The sequence below is a fragment of the Branchiostoma floridae genome, chromosome 4 (genome assembly GCF_000003815.2).
Source record: "Branchiostoma floridae strain S238N-H82 chromosome 4, Bfl_VNyyK, whole genome shotgun sequence".
NCBI classification, from domain to species: domain Eukaryota; kingdom Metazoa; phylum Chordata; class Leptocardii; order Amphioxiformes; family Branchiostomatidae; genus Branchiostoma; species Branchiostoma floridae.
The window spans coordinates 11141343-11168107 of NC_049982.1; the positions used below are offsets into that span (position 1 = coordinate 11141343).

At 41.0% G+C, this 26765-nt stretch overlaps 3 protein-coding genes across 4 annotated transcripts in view; 2 read left to right on the forward strand and 1 right to left on the reverse strand.

The window, feature by feature from the left end:
• The window catches only part of LOC118413925 (patatin-like phospholipase domain-containing protein 2), a 10534-nt gene extending 2189 nt beyond the window's left edge, over positions 1-8345 (forward strand). Inside the window, exons 2-9 of the mRNA XM_035817583.1 lie at positions 1114-1412; positions 1784-1896; positions 2207-2364; positions 2575-2811; positions 3080-3206; positions 3680-3781; positions 4069-4182; positions 6007-8345. Of these exons, the coding sequence (XP_035673476.1) occupies positions 1114-1412; positions 1784-1896; positions 2207-2364; positions 2575-2811; positions 3080-3206; positions 3680-3781; positions 4069-4182; positions 6007-6391 (1535 nt within the window). The 3' untranslated portion in view covers positions 6392-8345. The remainder of the gene's footprint in view (positions 1-1113; positions 1413-1783; positions 1897-2206; positions 2365-2574; positions 2812-3079; positions 3207-3679; positions 3782-4068; positions 4183-6006) is intronic.
• A 527-nt stretch (positions 8346-8872) lies between these two features.
• Positions 8873-25477, forward strand: LOC118413924 (medium-chain acyl-CoA ligase ACSF2, mitochondrial-like). Its single transcript, XM_035817582.1, has 19 exons — positions 8873-9131; positions 9673-9831; positions 10188-10316; positions 10514-10579; positions 11036-11163; positions 11486-11533; positions 11856-11979; positions 12341-12436; positions 12924-13063; positions 13385-13479; positions 14026-14102; positions 14680-14784; positions 15205-15353; positions 15694-15748; positions 15989-16075; positions 24007-24059; positions 24376-24436; positions 24674-24745; positions 24926-25477. The coding sequence occupies exons 2-19, from the start codon at positions 9679-9681 to the stop codon at positions 24989-24991; spliced, it is 1704 nt and encodes a 567-aa protein (XP_035673475.1). The 5' UTR covers positions 8873-9131; positions 9673-9678; the 3' UTR covers positions 24992-25477.
• A 116-nt stretch (positions 25478-25593) lies between these two features.
• LOC118413893 (mucin-5AC-like) overlaps positions 25594-26765 on the reverse strand; it is a 19157-nt gene continuing 17985 nt past the window's right edge. For both annotated transcript variants that reach the window (XM_035817498.1, XM_035817497.1), the window contains 2 exons: positions 26424-26478; positions 25594-26072 (listed from right to left, as the gene is read on the reverse strand). In XM_035817498.1, the coding sequence (XP_035673391.1) occupies positions 25954-26072; positions 26424-26478 (174 nt within the window). In that variant the 3' untranslated portion in view covers positions 25594-25953. The remainder of the gene's footprint in view (positions 26073-26423; positions 26479-26765) is intronic.

Genomic DNA, 26765 nt, shown 5'->3' on the forward strand with positions numbered 1-26765 from the left:
CATGGACATGGCTGGTATCTTCCCTGGCCCCGTACAAAGCCTGCACTATAGTACGGTAGGCCCAGCCAGCAGTAGACTGGATTCCAGGTTAATCATCCCTATCAATATCAAGACATGTGGAATAACTGGAGCCTGTAACTAGATACCTCAAACATCCTCTGCATGTGTCAGGCCATGTGATAAGCTGCACCCAGCTGAGTTTATCTGGGTCAATGAAATGTACATATGGTTAGCCCTGCTCAAATAAAGACTTGCTCTGTCTAGCCTGGGTGCCATCAGAACACCCATACTCACTCCCTAAAATGTTGGGGTTTTTTTACACGTGTAACGTTGTATGCTGGCCCAGGTTTTTTAGGGACCAAGTACAGAACCTCATTTTTAGGGAGTATAGAAGCCCAATATTTACGAAAGCAAGTATGGGATCCCCATTTTTTTAAAGCAGCCCCAGTAAACTAAATATGTAGGACCCATGCTTGGCTCTGTTTGCATGTGTATCTTCTTCGGAGGTCACACAGCTTTATTCAGAAAAGCAAGTCCAACAAAAAAGGCATGATGTGTTTGAGTGTATTTACTGTACATAAGCCGCTTGTACATGTGCTTTGATTTGCATATTCAAATACTAATATGGAGATAACCATTTGGAGGTTAACCACCTGGTACAAAGAATATACTACCTTGAAAGAATGCTTTATAAAATTTCCTTTTTTTTTTATTCCGGGTCATTTAACAAGCATTGGCAAAGTTATGCAGAGTTTTTATCTTAAAACCTGATTAATAACTAAATAAGGTTCCTTCTTCCAAGGCCAACAAAATTGAAGGCAAATGTATGGATGTGATGAACAGATTAACAGATTTTCCTTATATCCTTAGAAGAAACAAGGATTTAAGTTTTATCTGTTCAGTGATTCAAGCCAGTGCCACTTCATTCCCAGTGTAAACATACTTAGGTACCGGTATAGGCCTATTCTTTTTCTTTTGCTTATCTGATGAAGAGGGCCTAAAGCAAAGAAAGTTCAGTAGAGAAAACATGCTGTGATCATGTTGTACTAGACAGCACCTACTCAATGACATGTAGGACCACCATAGCCTTATAATTTCCTTTTCTTTCCTCAGGAGAGTGTACAGACTCAGTGCTCAGACTGGCCACACAGGCCAGGAAACGTGTCCTGGGTCCCATGCACCCCAGCTTCCGCCTGGTGAAGACCCTCCGGGAGGGCATGCGCCGGGTCTTCCCTCCCAACGCTCACGAGATAGCCTCTGGACGGCTCTGTCTTTCAGTGACCAGAGTGTGCGATGGACAGAACGTCATCCTGGACCAGTTTGACACCAGGGAAGAGCTGATCCAGGCTTTGATCTGCTCAGCTTTTGTACCTGTGTACTGTGGCCTGGTGCCACCAATGTTCAAGGGAACGGTAAGTTTCAACCTGTACAACAATGCTAATAACACAAAAGGCTTAGATTGTAGGTCATAGCAGTCCTTCCTATGGTCACTTGTTCCACTTGTCACCATTGTTAGCTTGCACCATATCAGTGTACTTTTTCTATATACTGTTTCATGTTGCATGTAATCCTGGGACAAGAAAATCCAAGTAAAACTCATTTATTCAATAGAAATATAATACTATAATTACAATTACAGTTTTTGACTTGTTGAACCAATAGCCCTACTTTTTCAACCAAATGTACATGTTTTGGTGTTTACCATACAGAAATATATTGCTGTCTTTTGAGAAAGCTGGTTGGTACGATGGAGATGAATTATACTTGCATTTTCATGTTTCAGAGATATGTGGATGGAGGTCTAAGTGACAACTGTCCGCACCTTGGAAAGAACACCATCAACGTGTCCCCCTTCTCAGGAGAGGCCGACATCTGTCCTGTGGACAAACTGTCCAAGTAAGTAAGTTCAAGATTCAAGAACTGTGGAGCATTCAAGAACTGCGGAGCATTTTGTACAATCCATCTAGTTCAGTATTTGTTAGCCTGGATACCATACCCCAACCTCAAAAATATCTTGAGATCGGGCTGGGGTTTGGTAACCAGGCTAAGTATTTGTATGATTTGAAAGAAAAATTGCCACTGTATGTCAAAAGTTTAAACCTGGTCTGTGGTACTGTGGACTTAGTAGTCATGATTTGACTTGACCACTTGCCCATATTTTGCATAATTTCACACAACTTTTCTGTTTTTTTTTCCATCCATGCAGCAACTTGTTGAACTTCTCCATGACCAACACCAGTATTCAGTTCACCACCACCAACATGTGGCGCATGGCCATCGCGTTCTTCCCACCAGAACCCGAGGTTCTACAGGAAATCTGCAGGCAGGGGTTCAACGATGCTCTCCGTTTTCTACGGGAAAATGGTAAGAATCCTGTAAATGTGTACGTACACCTCTCCTTGCACTACTTTAAACCTTCATAGATTTGTAGTGAATTTCATCTTCATTTGTATATTTCCTCATCATGTTTGTGCACATTTTCCCTCTTGCAGACCTGATATACATGTAGATTTGTAGTGTTAGAATTTCATCTTCATTTGTATCTTTCCTCAAAACGTTTTTCCTCTCTTGCAGACCTGATAGGCTGCATGAGGCATGTCAGCAGTGTCAAGTCTATGAGCGAAGCTTTCAGTGACTACAGCGGCAGGTCAACCAGCGAATGTAGCAATGATAGCTCTGCAGAAGTGTTTGTTGAGATTGACAGGGACAGAAGAGAAGAAACCGCCACACAGGAAAAAGAAGATTGTTCAGAGTGCAAGTCAGAAATCCATCATGCAAACAAGCAGACACTTCCAACTCAGGTTTTAGATGGTAGGTACCTGAACTTGAAAGGTTTCGTGTTGTCTTGGAATAAGTGCAATAGTGTCATTCAAATTGAAAGTCTCAGTAGATGTTCCACATTCATTGTGAAAGGGTAGTTCTTTTGAGAGGTTGCATTATTGATAATGTATATGTTACATTATTGTATGACAACTTTACATTTAAAATGTTTATTCTGTTATTTGTTGATCATAAGAAATCCTTTGTTCAAGTATCTCACAGAATAGTGTCCTAATGGCTGCATTGTGTTTGTTTTCAGTTTTTCAGGAAGCCAACAGGAAGGGCATACTACAGAGTATTCTGAACAGCCACATGGCCAGCTTTGTATCTGTGGTGACTCTGCCTTATATCCTACCATTCGAGACAGCCTTCAACTACACTCTCAGGTCAGGACGTTGTTGTAACTTTCATCTGTTACTCATGTTATATAGTGTGTTGAATGGGAAAAAATGTTTTCTCCATTTGTTTTTGTAATAGCAAATAATAGAAAATTACTTCTGTGTATGATGTAGGAATGCAAGTTTATTGCAAACTTAATCCAAGGTCTGCTCGCAACAGCATATCTCTCTGAAATGTGAATTTATGACACTAATTAGTGGCGTTTATTTTATATTGGTTATATGGATGCCCGCAATGATGATGATGATGGTTATATGGATACAGATACAGATACAAAATACCTTTTCAAAGTTGTTGTGTCATTGTTGCTTAAAATCATTCTTGTGTACCTGTTTGTGTACCTGTACCTGTAATTTTGTGTACATGTACCTGTAATTTTGTGTACCTGTTTCTGTAGATAGCAAACACGTGATAACGTTTTATCAACCTCTTAGTCTTACTGAATCAATCCTACATGCAGGTTTGCTGAGTGGGCACCTGAAGAGACGGCATACTACCTGAAGAAGCTGTTGAAGCACCTGGAGTCACGGGTGGAGGTACAGGCCTGCCAGCTGAAGGAAAAGTATGTGGGATCAGTCTATGTTTGCTTCAGATGAGCTCTTTGTCAAATCTGGCGTCAAACAGAAAGGAAAAAAAATAGCTGGCCGGTTCAGCCTGCGAGATGAAATGGGACATTTTTATTAGAGGGAGTTTAGAATTAGCATGATTGTAAACAAGCAAATTGTACTATGGCAGCTACTGCTTATGATATTACAACTGCCATGTTTTGATCAGAAATACACAGGCAATCATTGTTGTACCCTTAGAAGCAGAATGCACCTTGACCTGGCAGCCATGTTGTTTATGTAGGGTGATGGACTTGGGGTCAAAGTCCACCTACAGTCAGCAGCTCACAGACTGCAGGCTTGTTGTCTTCCTGAAAAGACTCCTGGATGAGCTGCATAGAAGAGGAGTCATTTCATGGTAATACCCATATGTTTTTCTATGCTTGCTGACAATCCTGTGTGAAACATAAGATTTGTAAAAAAAATGCTTGTAATATGTACATGTGACTTTGTGTATGATAAAGAAAGTCTAAGTTATAGATACTACATAGTTTCTGATTGTAGGAAGTTGTGCCTTCAAAACTGTCATTATTATGGTATGGCTGAAATATTTTTTTTTTTCATATCTGCCTTTAAAATGATTTAATTAAGGTTTTTTTGGTCATTTTAAGAGTAAAACTGTATACTTTGGCCCCCTGTACCCTGGTATTACATATATCCAAATGAGCTGAAATTTGGCACAGATGTGCCTTGGTAATTCCCCCATAAAATGTCAATATCACTTTTGGTGTACAGTATAACAAAATGCTTATTTTTGCGATTTTTTGGACATTTTTTGACCAAAAAAGGACACTTTTGGCCCCTGTGCCCTGGTTTTAGAACCGGATGACCTGAAATTTAGTAAAGGAGTGCCCTAGACATATGCGCACATGGATTCATTAACACTTGAGGCACACAGTACAACAAAATGCTTAATTTTGCGATTATTTGGCCATTTTATGACCGAAAACGTACACTTTTGGCTCTTGTGCTCTGGTTTTAAAACCAAATGACCTAAATTTTGGTAGAAGGGTGCACTAGATATTTATAACTACTGCAAAATGATATATTTGGGGATTTTTTTGTCATTTTTCCAATAGCCAGATGGGTCAATGACCTTAAGGTCGTTGGTCAATGACCTTAAGGTCGTTGTTGACCCCCAGCTGCAGATTGCACCTACTGGCATGTATGTCCATTTAATCTAATTAGATAGGTAACCAATCACTTAGCCTGAATCTATATCCTAAAGAGGGGGGGGGGGCAGCCAATCAGCGAGCCCGGTGTTATCTGGAAGAGTCCATGCTTACACGGAGGGGTTCATTTTTTTTTAAATTCATCATTGGACTGGTGAAGTCTTTCAGTAGGGTTATTTTTGGACTGGTCTAATTTGCAATTTTACATGGGTGTGCTGGAAGAGTCCATTCTTGCATGGAGGGGGGCTTTTTTAAAAATCCATTTTTTGGACTTCAGTGATTATGTCAATGTCCTATTTTAGCGGATGTATTTTTGGACTGCTCTACTTAACATGGAAGAGTCCATTTTTGCACATGGAAGGGGGATTTTTTCAAATTCAGTTTAAAACGGGTGATGATTCAAAATTCAATTTTTAGTGGAAGTGTTTTAGACTGGTCTATTATACCTTTTCATGCACTGGGACCTTTTTTGCTAAATTCAATTTTGGATTTGGTTTCTTATTCAAAGGGCCAAGGTTTCAGTGGGAGTATTTCTGGACTGGTCTATTGTGCAAAGTCACATAGGGTGCACTGGACTCCATTCTTGAACGGGGGAATTTTGTTAGATTCATTTTTGGGTTAAACCGTCATTAGTAAAAGTGAATTTCAAATGGGTGATTTGGAAATAGTCTGATGTTGCATGGGGAGGGAGATGGCTGATATATGCTGTATTTGCTCTCAAGCAAATGTTGGCCTTTCTAGTTCTTTAAATTTTTGTTGTCATGTCCAAGGTACCCTCCTTATAATAATCCCCTTATTGTGCCATATTCAGCTGAATTGCTTACCTTTATTTTGGACAGTGACCACAGCTAAAGATGCATTAACCTTTCACCTACTTTTCATATATGTACAATGCCGTAAATGTGGAGTAGGGATAGTATTTGTTCTGGAGGTTTATGATTTACCAACCACTTCAAGAAACAGTGCTTTTAGACACATCTTAACATCACCTCACTTAATACTGGTTCCAGGAGAGGGCTGCCGGCTACTGACTCCTCACCACTTTGGGACAACATGGCCGAATCTTCTCTCTTGTCCTTAGAATGCCCTGAAGACGTTGTTGTGCTAAACGACAACCCAACATTCAGACACCGCCCTCGTTTCTACTTTGATGACATCCTGGACAACAGTGAAATATGGGACATGGACACCCTCCTGACATTTGTAGATACACAGGACTACATAGTGCACAGGGTGGACTGGGTAGATGCTGTGGTTGCATCTTACTACAGCAAGACGATTGACGGTAACTTGGATGACTGCAAAGAACTGGAAGTGAGCATATCTGAGGACGAGGGGATCGCTAGTTTGGCAGATTCCACTGAAGTGGCCTTCCTGTACAATTCCAAACTTTAAAACTGAGAAGAGTTTACTGGTTGATTACCTTTCGACAGTTTATGTACATGCACATCATATGCATTTGTACATGTAACCAATGAGTATAAAAGAAAGAATTTAAGTAAGAATTTTATCTTTGTAAAATGTGCAAAGAAAAACTGATTTTTGTACATTATGCGCACCTTCACACTCAATTGTAGATAAAAATGATTAAGTGTATTGTGTCAAGGGAAAACCGTCAATGTTTTATGTTCATTGATTTCACCACAGCTTCCTGCAGGTTTGCAATATTGGAGCATTTCTGTGAAACGTCAGAGATAAATACATGAAACTCTGGAGAGACACAAAGTCTTTTGCTACCTCAGGTTTAGAACAGACATGTGCCTTAGCCAATAAACCTTCATGTTCACAGTCAAATCTGTACAAGTGACCACCTCTACATAAGGAGCCCCTGGCTAATGTGACTCCTTGTTGTTGGTCCTTTAGGTAATTCTTCATATGAAACATACTGAATTCTGCATATAGATCAGACTTTGTTGGTCCCCTGAATGGTCTCCTTGGGTGTTTTTGATTGTATGAGGGACCACTTATGACTTAAGACGTGGACCAGTATAGACCAACAGCAAAGTGTAGTTAAATGCTGTTATCAGTACATGTGCAAATGCAATGTCCTCTCATGTGCCAAAGCTGATGCATAAAAGACAAACAAACATGTTACTCCTTACATGCATTAAGAAATCTGTACCAATAGAATGTCTTCAGAACATGTGGACCATTTAGATAAAACACTTAGGCCACAGCAAGTAAATTGTATGAATGACATTCTCTGCAGACTGCAAAAATAATGAGACAGGGCAAAAAACAAGATGGGTAAACAAAACAAGATTCAACATGGACACCATAACTGTTATAAATAGAATTGAAGTGACAAAAAATGGTGTCATTTATTACTGTTTTCAAGAAGTGCGGTCAACGTGGCAGACTGGCATCACCATGTTTGCAACCCCACTCATGGCTTCCATATTGGTGCCAGTTTTACTAGTTTCAGTTCTACAACTACGGTCATAGCTTCCTCACTTGTGTCTTTTTTACAAGTACAATTATTAGACTATAACACATTTTCCCATTTTTGTCATGTCCCACAGGAGAAAAAAATTATTATCTTTTTTGAAATTAAAAAAAATTCATGAGCACGTTGATGTCATCCATAGAATTTACTTGCTGCATAGGGCCTTATAAGAGAATATGTATGTACATGTGTACATGAAATAATTTTTTAAGATGATAAGGATATTTAAAGTTGAGCATAATGAGCAGATGTCATCCAAGTAACAAAGTGAATACCCACTAGTATTGTAAATGAAGATAGTAGAATATGTGTTGGTTATATGCAATCAATGATAGCAAATTTCACACGTGAATCCAGCTGTCAGTGGGTATTATACATGTAGTAATATGTATGTCCATATAGCAAAGTTGAAATAGAGATATTACGAGTCATATGCAAGTACTTACATTAAATGATACATTTCTTTCTTGTCAGTGAAAGTTATTGAGGTATTTTAATTATGCACACACATTCTATTATACACGATGTGATGTGCCAAACTAACGGGGGCAATTGCATATTAAAGATATGTGCTTTCCAAAGCACTGGCAATAGCAAGTGATGTGCCAAACTAACGGGGGCAATTGCATATTAAAGATATGTGCTTTCCAAAGCACTGGCAATAGCAAGTACATTGTACAGTTCTTTTATCTTCATGACACAATTGATGTGACTAGTCCTGCCTTTTAAGTGCTTAGGCCAGAACTGGTCGTCCCTTGCTCCTGTCTGTTGCGGCTCTCCAAAATGCAGGGTTCTTTGCATTTGTTCTGTCCGTTGTGTAGGCCTTATCCTATCTACATTAAACTGATGGAAAACACACTTTTGGTTCTTCGAATAAACTGATTGTGCAGTGATACTGTCTGTTAACCATTGTCTGCTGTGCGACGTCATTCCGTGGACTAAGAACTTACGAGCGAATGTCTGTAAGGGTCACAAGCAAGTATTTCATAGACAGTACATGTATATATAGAATACAACACGGTGTATTCCGTATCACCCAAGGTATCAGCCCGACCACAAGCATTCATCTAATACATATATGTATATAGTCCTTTAGTGTGTTATCATTTGGTGAGAATTGCAAGCGAAAAATCTTTACACTTGCGGACTTTCCGTGCTTCAAAGTTGGGCAAAATTTCAGTTTTTTCCAAGGTGAAAACAGTGTTTTGCATTCAGGTTGCCCATAACCATAGATTTTACAGAAGATTGACTTTACTGCTATTTAATGCAAGTTTAGGCATTGCTCTAATCATCACATTCTGCTTTTGTTGTATTAGTGCCCTAAAGTTGGCCAATTTTCATGTTTTTGATCAGTATTAGTGCCCTAAAGTTGGCCAATTTTCATGTTTTTGATCAGTATTAGTGCCCTAAAGTTGGCCAATTTTCATGTTTTTTATATGCCAAAATCTGGGAAAATTATCTATAAACTTCTTTGGCCTGTTGCCATAGCAACGAGAGGTTCTGGGCAGAAAGAGAGCTATTTTCAGGGGTTGTGTACCAAGTACTATCACTGCAAAATGAGCCAAATCGATTTTTTGACCCCTGCCACCATTGTTTGACCGTAACGTTGCAGGCATTCGCTCTTAACCTTTCATACCAGTGCGTGACTTACCTGCAAACGGATAACTTTCCTAGCTAAACCGGACAACTGTGAGTACAGATTATATATGTAACATATTCCAGGTTCTTGGGGATCAGTTCATGACCATAACGTTGCCCTGGTCAAAACTCGACCGCAAATAGTTGATTGTATCGATCATCCGTTTAAATTTTTCGTTCAAGTTCCGCTAGACATTCAGCTGTAGGTACCAAAGTTCATGTCAAAGTACAACCTATATGCGTCCGGCTAGGGTCATGGAAAAATATGTAAGCCTTGAGCATATCTGTTACCTTCGAAGCTGTAAATCTGAAAAAAATGAAAAATTCGGCACATATTTCATGGAACTCCATTAGAAATTCAATATGGCAAGGGAAATGTTCAGATATGTGGTTGACAAAGATCGATTTGACATACGTACGCTTGTGAATAACTAAAGCCTTTTACTTCTTCAGTATGACAAATGTTGTCCGAAATATACTAGCTAGCAAGATAGAAACGCAAGTCAATGGAAGAATAGATTTTGCCTCATTATGACATAAGCAGTTTTATTTTCCGTCGAAAGTTCCTAATCTCATTTCCACCGTATGCTAGATCGCCATGAGTTACCTGAAGTCCGGCTGTGATGAGCCCCTTGTGGACGTGACGCTGGGACAGCTGCTGGACGACGCCACGGCAAGATGGCCCGACAAGGAGGCTTACGTCTTCCGCAAGCAAGGAGTGAGAATGGCGTTTGCTGATGTCAAACAGGAGGTAGGAAATCTATGTGACTTAAAGATAAAATCAAAGCGTTTTTCGAATATTTCAACGTGACATGCCACGCACGGAATAAGGGGAACAGACAAGCTGAGTTCTTATCATAAACCAAACATAACCTTACTGGTAAACATACGCACGTCCACATGTATTCCTCGGCTTTACTCGCCCCCAATAGTATTTATGAATCCAGGGCAATCTGAGGTTGCGATGGCGTAATGGATAGTACACTTTGCCATTTTAGATAACAAGCTAACGAAATTTAAAAAAATCAAAATTGCTCCCGCTATTCTAAGTGCAATGAACATTAGCCTATTATGACGTTTATGCAACATAACACACTCTCCACACAGGCGGACCGGCTGGCTGCCGGACTGATGTCTATCGGAGTAGGCCGTGGTGACGTGGTGGCATGGGTCATCAGCGGCCGGCCGGAGTGGGGCCCTTTGGCTTTTGCCATAGCAAAGATTGGAGCCGTTTCTGTAAGTCCTCTTATGTTATTTGTGTTCACGTAATTCTGTTCTGGTGGCCTGTCATAGGGTAAACCCGGTAAAAACAGTTATTCCATTCATTCGTTCGTTCATTCATCCATTAATGTAATCTTCATTTCTTTACCAAACATGTGACCACTTCAGTACCTGTTGTGTCGAATGGATCTAATCAATTTTTTTTTCTACAGCTCCCTCTTATTCCCCTCTACTTCTGGTCGTCATACGATGACACCGTTAGCAAAGTGATGGCCAAGGTAATATATGCAAATGTTTACAGCAGTTCTGTGGTTACAGCTGTCGTTTGGAGTTAATGTTCTCATCATATTGTATATAGAGGAAGAAAACGCACAAACGTCTGGTTTTCGTATGCGTTTCGCTTCATTATCTACCAAGATGACAATCATGTGTAGATAGTTTTATTTGCTGTGTTGATGATAATCCTGCTCTGTTAGAGATAAATAAACCATAGAATTAGTCCAAATGTAATCTATAATGCGGCGTTATCCACAGTATAGAAGAGAAAACGAGTACGACACGGTAATAAGTGAAACATTAGAATGAACAGAAAACCGAGAAGGGTGGAGAAAACTAGTTCCCAGATCTTCCGAGGAGCCTGAAGGTCAAATATAGTTAGACTAAGGAATATACTAGAGATTAGATGAGAATCTGTTATGAAGTATGCATCAACTGCTTCTTTTCTTCATTTCAAGGTTAAGGTCAAAGTCTTCTTGATGGAAAATTTCCCCGCAACTGAAGACTGTGAAGGAACGCTGCCGTTCCTTAGAAGGGTCTTTCCGGAGACGACGTCAAACAAGACTAAGAGCTTAACCATTGACACGCACGTATTCTCAGACTATCGTTTTGAAGACTGCTGTTATATTTACATGCACTAGCAGCTACGATTTGCTACATAATACTAAGGAGGCGGTTATCATATCAAGTAAGTACAGATTGGTGCTTGAAAAAATCCACCTTTGTTATCTACACAGCAAAATATTCAAAAGGCAGAATTCTTCTCAACAACCTGTTAGGTATATATCTATACAAGGTGGGTTGTGTTGCCATGTAACTTCAAGTGCGGATTTGACCATATCAAACCTTAGGTGTTTTGATGCACCGTAGAATGTGTTTCACCAATACTTCACATGTCGTTTTAACAGAATGCCAAGCTTAAGATCTATTGTAATCATCGGCGACAAGAATCACGAGTAAGTATGACATGCCGCATGGCACGTAATGTAGATATAAAGAAATAGATCAGGAAAGATTGACAGTGTGATAAAAAGGGCTTAGGATATGGCTGTTTTACGATATATTGAGACAGTGTCAAATTCTTTTTTTTTTTGGAAAATGTCCCTTCATAGATATCCAGTGCTAAAGTGTACAATATAGAATTCCTTCCATAACCACTAGAATATACATGTAATGTTATACAATTATTGATATTCCTTACCCAGCTCTGTTGAACACCATTGTTGAAGTGCTGTTTTTCACACAAGTATCTATTCAAGTTGTTTGTTTTTCTACCAGAGACGCCTTCTACAATCTTGAAGACATACAAAGCCTGGGAACCGATGCCTCCGCCTGGGGACGTGTACAGGACGCTCAGAGCCACGCGGACTGCCACGATGCGGTTTTGTTGGCGCTTACTTCGGTAAGTAGTGTTTTCCTTTTCTGTTGGCAACACATAGATGGCCTGTGATACAAGCATGATGGTCCTTTCACTTAGCTACGTGTTGGCCTTCGAATGGCATGTTGCAATATCTTACATGTGGATCATACCAGACTGGAAAATCTTCAGATACTTAAGTTATGCTGCAAGAATCCTGCAACATTGCCTGGTGATTCCACAATCAGTGACTCTCCAAGTAGATGTTCGGCTATTTTGTGGCGTTGTTGTCTTAGGCGTTTTAGTCGGGCTTTCAATTTTGTGCTGTTTCTTCATTTTCACTGGCCAAGAGCCAGAGCTGAACCTCTGCTTGGCTGAGGGTTATTTAACAATGTTCCACACACAGGGAAGTGCTGGTCTTCCGAAATGTGTTGAACATAGCAGCCTCACCATTGTCAACAGCACACGCCTTCACATGAAGGCCACTGGCATGGATAAAAAGGTAACCACAGATTTGCTACAGACACTATGTTTGGTATCCATCTGTAAATGGTTTGTGAAATTGCTGGGTTTTTACCTAGTCGCTTGAAGTATCGTCATCGGTGTCGGCAGTCTGGTTTCTGCACATGTCATGCCATCTCCCGTACCTCCCGTTATGATATAACCTGCGCACCGTATTACGTATAGTCCAATGGTAAGCAGCCCTGTCTCTGGACCAACAGGCTTGGGATTGGGATACCGGCTGTTGTCGCCCACCCAACACGTGCGCAACTTGAAAGGGTTGCAACCCTTAAAGGGTGGGACGTTAAGTCATATTAGTCCATAGTTCATAATCTGCTTGTCGAAAAAAGCTAACGAAATTTCTCCTGTAAATACTGTACATACCGCCTGTCTTCTCTGTCACCATGGACCAGTGGAAGATAAGCAGTTCGGTGAGCTAAACTGGTTGGAGATTATTATCGTTGAGTATATCTCCCTGTACCCTACAGAGCACCGTGCTGTTACCCACAGATCTGACTGAGATGCCAATAGCCTTCCAGCTTCCCTTCACCGCGGGCTGTACCCTTGTCCTTCCAAGCGAAGAATCACCTACAGTCTCAGAAATCCTTACCGCTATAGGGGAGGAAAGGTATCTGCGCGTGTCTACAATGCCAGTCGTTTGTGTCTCTCCGTCGTGTATAAACAGAGATGAAGATCTCACTGATATCGTCAGCGTAAACGATTTACATGCATTTGAGCAAAGCCTATAACTTGCAAGATTGCATGCCATTTGTAGGTTTGAAACGCTCTAAACTGACACTTACGATATCAAAGTTGGAGAGCAAAATGAAGAAATACTTCAGTTAGATTGCATAATACACTTGTCTGATTGCTTGACACGTGTATTATCTAGAAATTGAATCCATACCCTCTAGATTATGATTATTGACATCCATTCGATCACCTTCAGGTGCGAGACCACCACCTTAATGTACGTGAAGACGTTTCATGAGTTCCTGCACGATCCAGCTTTGAATGAGTACGACTTGTCATTCCTGGAGCAAGGTACTCAGCTATAGTATGTCTTTAAGTTTAACAAATGGTACCTTCAAAGTCGCTGTGCTGTCTAACACCAAATTAGGCCCTGTGATATCTACCATTCTACAACCCTCGTATCAAGCATCAAACAGATCTGGCCCTGCCTGACAGAAGAAATGATTTGGTAGCCCAGTGTGTTCTGCTGCTGCAGTGGTCTGAACGCATGATAACAGTGACAGTCACTGTTCTATATCAGTAAGAATGGCAAAACACGAGGTCCTGCTTGCACCCTTCCTCAGTTTAAAGTTTGTATCAAGAGTTGTTTTAATCCTTTCAAGCTGTATTTACTGGGCTGAATACGTAAGTGATACGAAAGTCAGCCTCAGAATAAACCATTCATATTCATGATGCTTGCGATAGTGAATACTTCATTTTTGTATTCCTTTTCACCCATTAAACCACTTGTGGTCATTTGTGCATTTAGCCTACCGGCATGAACATGCAATAAAGATTATTATTTAATTTGATTAAAAAATCGCTCCGAACTTAAAAATTCAAAATCTTATGTTTCAGTCTCAGTAGGGGGAAATGCTGTGACCACGCCTCTGATACGGCGCGCTGCTGAAGTTCTCCCTAGTGTGGAGATATCAGTGAGTATGAAGCAAAATTCGAATTCGCATGAAAGTTCACCTAATTGTGAGGGTATGCGTAATAGATATATTGATTTCAAACATTATATCTGTGAACAAAGAAAACACACCAATGTCATCACTGCCAATTTTTCGCTAGTCCTCTGATTCATGTCAAGTTGAAATATCACGCATTCTGACCGGAAGTATGACGTCAGCAACGGGCCTTCAAAATCTCCGTGGGCGTGTGAAGCCGATACGTGGACAGGATATATTTTTCATATTTTGTGGCTTGTACGCTAAACAGAAATATGTCCGGTTTTGGTAGTCCTAAAGTGCACCCTACTATATTTTTTTCCGCGTTGAAGCCGGTCACCTTGTGGCCCTTAACTATAGAAATCACCATAGGCCAAAAACTGTGCTCTGATATACGTTATGTCGTCCTTACCAGTTATTATTGTACAAATGTTCTTGTGTTGTAACAGCAATGATCTATAGCTACTTACATTAATCAAGAGAAACAGTCGGCAGACATGTCTGAAGAAAGTTAGACCAGTTTCAGTGACTAATACCAATATTGTTTCCATCCTCTTCAAAGAAAATGTACGGATCAACCGAAACCTTGACCATAACGGTCACAAGTCGTGAAATGACAAAAGAGCAGGTAGAGTCAACAGTGGGAAGTCTACTGCCACATATGGAGGTAAGAACTCAAAGGTTCTACTTACAATTACAGTGAAAAATTAGCAAACAAAATAACGTAATACTATACAGACCAGCAGGTGAAAGGCCTGGTAATTGTACAACGATTTACCTCCCGAATAGATTGAATAAAGATTTGAGATCTCATTGCTTCAAGCCGATTCAAGAAAACTTCCGATGGCTACCGTGATGATTGGTTTATTCAGTACCCAGCATAAATTGCACAATGTACCACTGGTTGCCTGGATTACACTCTAATTTACAAAATGACTCAATTACAATATTTTTTACATTTTTCAAGCATTATCAAATCTTTAATCTTGGTACATGATTGATTGCAAGAAACTCTCAGAAACTTGAGTTCCACTTGTCTCTTCATTGACTAGTGTTTCACCACCTCACTAATCATTCTTTGATCAAGATGAAAGTTGTAGACAGACACGGCCAGATCGTCCCCTTGCAGCATGAGGGAGAAGTGTGGGTTCGAGGCTACTCTATGTTCAAATGTTACCGAGGGGATGAAGAGAAAACTGCAGAGGTGAAGACGGCTGACGGGTGGTACAAAACTGGGTAAGGCATCCCTGTTGGTTAATGGCATTCATGTATCCACAGGCATGAAGATTTGATTAAAGTATCGAGAAGATAATCATGTTCTTGTCTTACACTATCTGGATGATATAGCGATAGATTTGTGCAAATTCGATCAATAAGCAAATGCGGGCATAATATGCACAGTTAACGCGAAAATACTGTTGGTATTTTGGGTCATTGAACTCAAGCTGAAGCAAAATGAAAATCTAGCTTTAAAGCACAGTAGTGTCTTTTGTTTTGTTTTGTTTTGCATAATTTTTCCAACGTAAATCCATTGCATGGACAGCATATCAATTTGAATATGAATTCTGCATTTCAGAGACATTGGAATTCTTGATGATAATGGGTTGCTGAAGATCACAGGCAGGAAGGAAGTGAGTGTCACTGACCATGCCTTGTTCTGTATGATACCAAAATGTTCACTTTTTATGTCTAATGTGACATGATCGTATCCTTTCAAATCACAATGTTGCCACTTAGATACTGACTGATTTTCAACATGATTCAATATTCAGCAAAGTCAATTTAATTTAGCGTGGGAGAGACGAGGAACGGCTAACACTCGTGACCGGATAAGTAAGATATGATCAGGACTTTATCAAAATTTTTCACAGGAATTCATCATAAAAGACTCGACAAACGTTCATCCCACGATGGTCGAGCAAGTTTTTCTCACGCATCCCAAAGTCTTCGATGTGAAGGTAATTATGAATCTTGAGTTTATATTTTTCTGTTTACGACGAACGTTTGATCATTTGGGTGGAGTGGTGGTGGTAATTTTTTAGGAAGATTTAGCAAAATCTGGCAACGCTGGTTCACCTTTATCCGAGGGGAACCTATATCCGTTGTTTGTAAAAAAAAAGCAGATTAAGGGATAAGAAGTCGACGGACGGTGGTTTCGAATCAGAAAAAGTTGAAAATACATTTGTATTGCAAATTTGAAACCACATTCCGCAGTTTTAATACTCCAAAATGTGCTGTTTTTAAAGACAACGGATAAAGGTCGCCCCGTGGATAAAGGTGAACTAGCGTTAGATATTGTGAATTTGACAACTGTAAAGACTAAGTAAAGGTAGAATCCCGTGGTCCATGCCTTCGCATAATGATACATGTGTTAACATTTTACAGTTGACGTATTCAAAAGTTGTTTTATTTTCATTGATTATGCAATAAGGTCACATTTTCATATTCCGTACCAAATAGCATTTTAAGTAGCCCAAAGTTTGAAAGGCAAAGAAGGTTTTTGTGGCATTTTCCAGACCTCATTAATTATGCAAATGAGACCCTAATTTGCTTGACTTATGTCTAATGATGGCCATGCAAGTGAAGCTCGTTAACCACTTTGATACCATAGTGCTGTAGTATTCTGTTATCACTGGTGATTGTGAAAACAAGGAAATGAGGTCTCCATTGGAATGATTGATATCTATTTTCCTCTGTTTTAGTGACTTTTACTTAACTTTAAGTCATGCAATGAAACGCAATGTAGTTATGTAGTTTCCTCATCAATTATTTAAATTAGCGTCTGATTTAGATACTGATTTTGTCAGAGATATCATGCCATAGCCCCTCTCCCCTGCATGCACTATTTCCCCCATCAAAGCACTATTGTAGCTGTCCCATTAGTCTCGCAACAGCTTGATCCGTAAAAACACCATCAACCGTTCCCTTGAAATATGTACTCCTGTTTGTAGTTCCTGTTTGACTCGTTGCCATGCCAGTTCCTGCTTGTCGCCTGCACGAGAACCATCGTACAGGGTTGTGCCGACCCTGTATGTGCGAACCTGTCCTGCAATCGTGTGAACGGCGTCTCGTGCTTGTTGCGCCGCCACGCGGAAGGACGCGGCTCTACACTTCACGTCGAACGTGACATACTCCAGTCTCGACATGTTGACAAAAGCCTTTGCCAGTGAGGAGAGACTGAGAGCCAGTGCGTTGTCCGACAAGTAGAGTTTCTGTAGCTCCTGCAAGTGAATTAATCTCTTTGCCATGGCTTCGCCTCCCACCTCGGTGATCGCATTGTTTCTAATGTCTAGAGCTTCCAGTCTTTTCAGGTGGGGAAATTTCTCTGCAATCGCTCTGATGCCATCGTCTCCAATCTTATTGTTTTGAAGAGAAATGTGTGTCAGAGTCGTCAGGAGTTGAAGGCGTTCAGCCATTGATGTTGCTGCATTTGCTGAAATTTTGCAGTTCGGCATGAAGAGCTTTCCCGTACCTTCCAGGTATGGGAAAAGGTTAACCAGAGCCGCAACATCATTATCTGACAGAGTATGAGATATAGATAACACTGCGGGAACACATATCGGCACACTGTCTGTGCTTGTTGTCACATTCTGCAGTGCCTCCAAGGCGTTACGCACGGAGAAAAAGAAGTCACTGTACGCTAAGAAGCCATGTGATGTCATGTACTCGCTTGAAGTTCCGGATTTGACGCAGAAGGCGACAGTCTGAGCTAAGGTGCATGGGAGACTCCCGCTCAGATTCCAGTACCGACACACCCAGGGCCAGAAGAACCTGTCTTGTAACAGGGACATCACGACATCGTTGGCAGCATAACCTTCCTCCAGTGCCGTAGCGGGATCGCTGTTTTCTGCAAAGTACTCTCTGATGTACAAAGCCCACTCGCTTTGCCAATCTGCAAGAAAGGGAGGGGAATACTTCTCTTGCAACTGAATCTGGGTAGGGGAATGTGCAACCTTAAATCAATCTTCATCAAGCCCAACTCAGTGCCCATACATTTTCATTCCATGCCTGATAGTTTCTTCTTTGAGTAGAGGTTGTGTTAGTGGTATTTGCAATTAAGAGTTCCAGAAAAACAGTAGATATCCTAAAACGCCAGCTATGATTCACTTGCCATTCAAAGAGTCAACATGGCGGTGAGTACAGCTGTGACGTCATGTGAGAACGCCCTATTACTGCTGTGCAAAATCTCAAAGAAACGTTAACATTTGATCCGTACAAAATTGGTCAACATTCTCTTTGTGCTTACCTGTTCCCTCTGTAGTCGGTGTTGTGAACGGCAGTTGTGGTTTGGAAGTGGTTGTTGAAAGTGTTTTCTGGTTCATCTGGTGTCAAACACAATAGAATTATTCATTAGAACGAATCGTGTTTGTGTGTGTAAGTGTGTTTGTGTTACGAGTATGCATGTGTGTGTGTATGCGTGCATGTGTGTTCATCTGTGTGCATGTGCGCAGGCGCGCAAGGTAGTATGATCATGTGTGTGTGAGTGTGTGCGTGCGTGCGCGTATGTGCTCACGCGCGCAAGGGTGTGTATGTGTGTGTATGTGTGTGTGTGTATGTGCGTGCGCTTATGTTAGTGTGTTATCGCGTGATTTTGTTAATCTGTGTGTATGTGCTCAAGCGCGCAAGTGTGTGTGATCGTTTGTGTGTGTGTGTGTGTGTGTATGTGTGAGTGTGTGTGCATGAGTTAATGTGTAAGGAGAGGGCGGTATATAGAGAGGCACAGAGAAAGAAAGAGAGAGAGAGAGGGAGTGATATGAATGGGAAACCTTACCAAGTCATCAGAGCGGTTGAAGACTACGCTGACTACAGTTATCGCAATAGCGGCAATAATGACACCAACGCCAACAGCCACCATGCGCCCTAGACGGGACCTAGAGAATACGCGGCAGTTCTGACTGCACCTCGCGTCGTCATTATCATCTCCTGTGAAGCAACACAAACACACAGGGGTTATTGTAGAACCCCTACGTTTCAATCAATCATTAGTGCTACCGTCCTCAAGGCTGATTCTACTTTCCACTGCTTAATGGTGCTGCTGTGAAAAGTAAGGAATCCAATCCATGAAACATTATTTCTGTATCCTCATCATCACAGGTCATGATGTTTCGGACCACATTCTTCTTATTGTCGAGCCATGTTGAGTAGAACCCATCCGTAATTTTTGCCCCAATGACACGAAGGCATTTTAGTAGAAGGAATTTCTTAAGGTGTCAGGTAAATATTTTTGCCAGCCCAGCAATGAACTGCATTACACAGTTGTGCATTGTAGCATTTCTTGGTAGTCCTCCGGTATCCAAGATGACTCATTGTGTACTTATCAGGGGGCGTTGGCAGTCCAAGGTCAAAGTATAAGGCCCCTTGCATATACAGTAGACAAAGAATTATGCGTGCGCACTTGGAATTGTGTTCTAGCTTATAACTTACCCCTGTTCTGTTCCCTGACTCGGTGCCTCCTGCAAGCTTCATCTTGAGCGGCAACGAACTCGGGATCCAAATCGGCGTACACGTTACTTGATGAGGCGGACTTGCCCAGTCGACTGTCGTCCATCTGGTAAAAAGGCTGTTCTTCTTTTTCACCATCGGCTGCTGAGACAACATCCATCTCGTAAAAGGGCTGCCCTTTTTGTAGCTTGTCTTTGGCAGCGGTGGCATCCATCTTGTAAAACGGTTGTTCTTGTTCATCATCAGCGGGGGAGATGTCCATCTCATAGAACGGCTGAGCTGAGGCATTTTGGATCGCGTCTTGTGCTGCCAGGAAGTCAGGGTCTAAATCGGCATAAACGTGGGTTGATAGATTCGACTGTTCCTCGCCATTCTCGTAATTATGCGCGTGTTTTCTATCATTCTCGTAATGCCCGTGATTTTTATCATACTGGTAATATTTGTGTTCCCTATCATTTCTGTTATGTGCGTGTTCTGTATCGTTCTCATAATCTGCGTGATTTTTATCGTACTGGTAATATTTGTGTTCTCCATCGTTCTCGTAGTGTGCGTGTTCTCTATCGTTCTCGTAGTGTGCGTGTTCTCTATCGTTCTCGCAGTGTGCGTGATTTCTATCATTCTCGTAATGTGCGTGATTTTTATCGTATTGGTAATATTTGTGTTCTCCATCATGCCCGTAGTGTGCGTCTTCTCTACCTTTCCAAAGTTTCCTGTTATGTGTGTGTTCTCTATCGTTCTCATAATGTGCGTTTTCTCTATCGTTCTCGTAATGTGCGTGATTTTTATCGTATTGGTAATATTTGTGTTCTCTATCGTCCTCGTAGTGTGTGTGTTCTCTATCGTTCTCGTAGTGTGCGTGTTCTCTACCGTCCCTGTTATGTGCGTGTTCTCTATCATTCTCGTAGTGCGCGTGCTCCCTATTGTTCTCGTAATTCGTGCTGCCATGGTTTTGGAAATCAGCTTCTCCGTTTCCAGTAAAGTCAAGGACAGCGCCCTTGCCATATTCTATAACAGGCTTCAAAGCTGCGCCTGGATCTTCCCTTGCACGCAGTGCTTGTCTCTGCCAGTCGAGGATCCGTTTTGTGGACCAGAACCTCTGTCCCTCCCGTCTGACGTACAGCGGGTCCGGCGGGCGGCAAGATGCAATGGCCGGATGAGGTTTTAGTTCCTTCGGTCGAACCGCAGCGGGCCGAGACACTGAAATATCAAGGATAAGTTATGACGCGACAAAAGATTAAGAAACAAAGTTACTGGAATATGTCATTTGATTTGTATTTACGGAATGATGCACAGAAATACAGCTGGGTATGAAAAGGCTGTGTCGGATTAAAGGGACGCGCAACGACAACTTTCGTTGCCAACGCAAATCATTTCGTCTCCTGCGCGCAGATATTTGTTTGTCGTTGTGTGCGTTTGTAAACCATTTATGTCCTGTGCCCTGCAGTAGTGTCCTTCACATAAACATGAGTATACATAAGACGCGCAGTGTCGGTCACGTGTTTGTTACTATGGTAATGCCTGGACATGTAAATTGTGTCCCGCTTGGGGGGACAGATTTATTTCCCCAAGGACATTACATAAAAAGATTCTGATGTCCTTGATACACCTAATCACTACCATGAGTGACCAGACTACTTAGAGGCAGCGCGCGGAGACAATCCCCGCTCACGCGCGCGCGCACGAGATTTAATTCTGATGACGCTCACTTAACATGATCTTACATCAACTCCGTGGGGCAAGCGGACAGACGTGGGAGTCAGCTAGATATAAATTTTACAAGTAGTGGGGGCGGGTGCAGAGTTTGTGTGCCCAAGTGGCCGGGGATCGGTGGCAAGTCCTCCGCACCCCGCCTCTATTTTGAATTTTGGAGTCTGGTCACCCAAGGTGCCTCTTCACGTAAAGAAACGCACTTATCAAAAAGCGTAGGGGTCTTCTCTGGCGTACGTGACTGAAAACGTGATTGCACACAAAAAATGTCGAAAAAGCGTATCCTTTTTTGGAGACTTGATATGAGTCACGTTACGGGCACCATGATTGCTTAAGCTTTTCTTTCATATTTCATAATTTCCCATGTTAAACAGTTATTATATTTTAACAATAATGCACCACAACATTATAGTACCAGGTAGTGGCTTGTAAGAAATATACAGCCACGGTTGGAATTTATCGCCCGCGCCTGAGACGACATCCATCATTCAAAAGCAGCTTGAAACGTAGCAATGCTGTTCAAAGAATGATTGTTTGGTCGCTGTGTGTCCTTGATAAAACTAGCTAGCCAGGCCCTCTGGCAAATCAAGTCAGAACGCTCCTGTCACCGCAGCACTGATCGATAAATTGACTAACATTTTACGCAGACTTTATTGACTCTCTAAAGGAACAAATCAAACGTGACTGTTTGCTGTTATTTGGAACCAGTCTAGCTGGATGAAATCTTTACATGTATTTGACTTGGCGTAAGAAAGCCGCCCTGTTTCTAAACGTCCATACGCACGCCCCTTTATTTCTGAAACATGTAACGTTAGATAAGAAATGCCTTCAAAGCCAAAGTGTGCGTTCTAACGTCCGTTACCGGCAATAGAAAGCATACCCGCCGCAGGAATGTATGTATATATTTATTGCTTTGTCCTTGGTCGGTCGCTCTACCTTAATACACTACTGTTGAATACAAGATGCTCGGTACTAGATCTCCTCATATCGGATATGTACGACCGACTACATTATACTTCATACGGCGGTTGGATATCTTACCTACTAATTCACAATTACTAACCATATTGTTTCGGTAAAAAAAATCAACATACCCGTTTGCGTTGCCTTTCGATTTTCGTAGAGCTGGTCTAACTCGTCGTCTTGACTTGGTGATGAAGAGGTTTGCACCGCTGTCTGTGTGGTCTTCGCTCCCTCCTTCCGTGGCAAGGACGGTTCCTTGTGTACTACAGCGTGAGTCGTGATGGTTGTTCTCTCTCTAACGTTGGACTGGGTATCTTCAGCCGGGCGTCCGCACGACTCTTGCCTCCCGGGCGCTGTTTTCCTCCGCCTGACTGACTGCTTTTTCTTGGACGGACTAAAACCCTCCAAATCGCGGCTCATTTTTGGCTCCCTAACCACCGCATCTACGTTTTCGGTCATTTTTGTCGGTATTGGCTCTCGTATGGATAGATTTTTGCCAAGTCAATCCTCTGAAATGAGGCCCTGTTTCTACTACCGAACGTAGAGCCGTCAAAAATGACAGAACCTCGCCGCAAGGGACTATTTTGATGCTGTTGCCATGGAGATGAATTCCAAACGACTTTTTTTAATAAGCCGCTAACAACAAAGGACCAAGGCATTTCCTTCCAATATAATTAGTCTGGTACCTAACGATTGGGATATTGCAGGGAGGGGCAAATATTCTTCAAGGAGTAGGTGGTAAATTACTTGCGGTGAAGAGACCATGTCATTGTTGCCCTTTGTTTGTTAAAGAACAGGACGAGTTAAAATTTTATATTTGATGTAATATTTGATGACGTCTTTCTTCATCAGTGATGGAAGCGTTTATACTTTATCTCCTCATGAATCATATCATGATCGTATTTGTATGATTATTGAATTATGTAATTATTCCCTTCATAGTCGTGACATAACGTAAGTCAGAGCCACGAAGCTTATGTGTGTATCTGTGGATGTGTTTGTGAAACATAATGCTTAGGAGATGGTTAGGGGACGGAAAAACGAAGGTCAAGGTCTATAATGGCCACCTAGCTACTAGTACTGGCGTCCTTGGCCAAACTGCAACAGAACGTCCGGTTTTCGTATCTCGGGTTCTGGACATGCTATGGTCGTGATTTTGAGCGTTGAATATGCTCACCGGACAGACAATTGGTGGTGTAGGTTTGGGCCCTTAACGGGGTAATACAAGGGCCGATTTTGAAAGAGATAATTCATGATATCGATATGGTTGACGGATCGTCATGGATTTTGGCAAGAAGAACTAATAATGCAAATCAGGGTCCCCTTTTTTATGATCAACAAGGTATTCTTTAATCCGCTACATTTCATGATTGGACAATTTCTGATTACCAAACACATTGTATATGTAATTGATCGACCTTTGCAAGTATAGATGCCAATTAGGCAGATACATTTGTATAATCAATACTAGTACCATAGTGTTAATTGACGAGAATTTCATACATATGTCCTTTGGAAGTTACGTTAAGATGAACATTTTTAAACATAATGCAATTGGGGCCTCATTTGTATGTATGAGGAAATGCTAGGATAGCTTTCTTTGTGAACAATTTCGTACTTTGAAGAACGACGAATATCAATGACCATATTTGCATAATCAATTAGAAACATTCGTAACATTATTAAAGGTCAACGTATGAGGTTGTGGAACTCTCGCAATACAAGCGAAGGTAACTAAAACAGGGGCTTTAAAATAAATGTCCGTTTCCTGCCTCAGGTTGTTGGTGTGCCTGACCCTGCCCTTGTGGAAGAGATCTGTGCCTGTATCATGTAAGTCATTTGAAGCGATATGCCCCACATTTCTTAACAATCGATTGTACATGCTGTATGCTTGCATTATTGGTCTAGGAAATTTAGCAAGAGGATAAAGGTATTTTCTTGACATTTGACATTTAAGTTCCAATTAAGATAATATCGTATTGGCTAGAATACTTATATCCTATGCGTTTTTGGTCCAATCTGGATGTTGGATTTTTAGCATTTATCAAAAGATGTTTTTATTATGAAGCTTATGAAATCGGAAATACAGTATTTAAGCTATCCAGCTGTAGGTAGCTAATTTTCAATTTTGGTTCCATTGCTCCAGATTGAAAAAGGGCCAGACTTCCCATCCACAGGAGATGAAGGAGTTCTCAGAAAAGCACGGGGTAAGTTAAAGAGTAAAATGCAAATAATCATCTGGACGTGTTGACAATAAGTTGGTTTTGACAGAGGCCTAAAAATTACACAAAATACTGTCTTACTCCGAAAGAAACCTACGTTGTTATGTCTTGAAACATCTGCGCATGCAATTTCTACCATATTGATATATATGATCGCATGAACACTCACCTCTTACTTCTGAAGATATAAAAGATTTGATGATCTAAATTTTATCTTCACAGTTGATTGATGATTATTGCCCTGAATACGTCATCTTCGTGGATAGTTTCCCTGTGACGTCAACTGGACGAAAGGTATGGCTTATTGCATGTTTTAGACATACTTTCCCAAAGATATCACCTTTTCATCATCGTCATTATTCGTCCGGATAAATCATTTATGCTGTCACCTTTTCGTTTGATTACACTGGTTTGAAATGTGAATGTTCGCATCATAATTGAAATTAACGTGGAAAATACAATTTCTGGACACAGTTCGACCGGAAGAAGCTGAGAGATGTCGCCATAGAAAAGTTGGCTCTGCAGGAAGCCGCCGAGTAAAAGGAGCTGACGTCACAGCTCTGGATTCCAGCGATCGAAAGGGCTGAGAAAATTTCATAGTTTTGTTAATTTTCATGTAGTTCAGGGCTGCTATTCGACCAAAATCTGTTTGGTCAATCACTTCTTATCAAGACAACATGCCAAAGAAATGATTAATTTAAATGAATAACAGGTCCATTTCCAAAACGTTGAGGCCTATAAGCTGTATTGTGTAGTTCACAAAAAAAGAAATTATAATTATCGTTTCCTTAGATAACAACTGTAAGACAGCTGATATTAAAACATCACAATAGAATGTCCTATCATATATACATATCATCATCAAAGGACTGAAATGTGTTCAGAAATGATTTAAAGCTTAAATAATTGTAAAGACATGTCTTAAAGATAATATTATGATAGACGGGACTATTGGGCATATATACGTAAACCTGGTTCCCGGATGTTTATCTAGTTCATAGACAGACGTCGGAATGTTGAATCATTGTTAGATCAAGGAGGTTAAAACTACCTCCTTGGTTAGATAGATATGATAGTAAAGAGCATTTACAACTTCTTATTTAGTAACAAGGAGGCTAAAAATAATTTTTAACCTCCTTGTTTAGTAATAAGTAAATGAACAGATTAACGTTCATCTAATAGTACACATTTTACAAAGCGGCTGGTTTGTTACATAGATCACCGGTTTCACCTACGTGTAAGTTTAAATTGAGAAAAGTGGTCAGTGTTCACCTTTTCTCGAGGTACAAAACTCTTGTTTCGTGAAATCACATTACAAGAAATAAGTTATACTGTTTACTACATTCCATCCATTTGTTAACATTTCTACCTCTGACTGAGTAACACTGCCCCTTTTTCACACAACTATACACGGGCAAGAAATAAAATTCGAATGGGGAAATATGTTCTACATATATGATATATGGCTGGATAAGGCATGGATTAGAAACAGTGTAGGTTGGTCAGAGATGAACGTCCTTCAGAAACCTTGGGTTGTAGGTGTGCAGGGCTGCGAAGGTTGTGTTGTCCCTCGGCTGGGCGGGCCGGGAGGGGAAGTGGATGGTGATATCCTGACTCCCAGCTGAACAGAAAGTTAAAAAAACGTTATTTTTAACTTCTCTCACTTAGCAAGCGTTAGAAAGCGAATGTACAACAAAAAGAATCTATCTGATTGATGGGCGAAAAGACTGCCAAACTATGGTGTTTATAACTCAAGAAACACGTTGTTCTTGACTGATATACACATCATCTCAAGATTCTAACATCCGACTACAACTGATATTTTAGGTTAGATTTAAGATATGAATCTTCGTATATAAGCCACTTGCTTTGTCTTCTTTTCAACATATTGTTATAGAGACAAATCATTCACTTGCATTTTTGTCATAAGACAGTGTGAAGAAGTGTTATGGCTTTTGAAAAACAAAGTTACCTGCGGAGGACACCGTGTGCATCCCATCATGCACCTGTGCATCATAGACTCTCATCTGGAAGGAAATGAACATGAATGTTGGAACCAAAAGTCTGCATGTGGACTTGGTAGGAATGTGTGTGTGTGTGTGTGTGTGTGTGTGTGTGTGTGTGTGTGTGTGTATGTGTGTGTGTGTGTGTGTGTGTGTGTGCGTGCGCGCGCGCGCATGTGTGTGTGTGTGTGTGTGTGTGTCTGTGTGTGTGTGTCTGTGTGCGCGCGCGCTTGTGTGTGTGTGTCTGTGTGTGTGCGTGCGCGCGCGCGCATGTGTGTCTGTGCCTGTGTTTGAAGGCTATTTATGTGAGT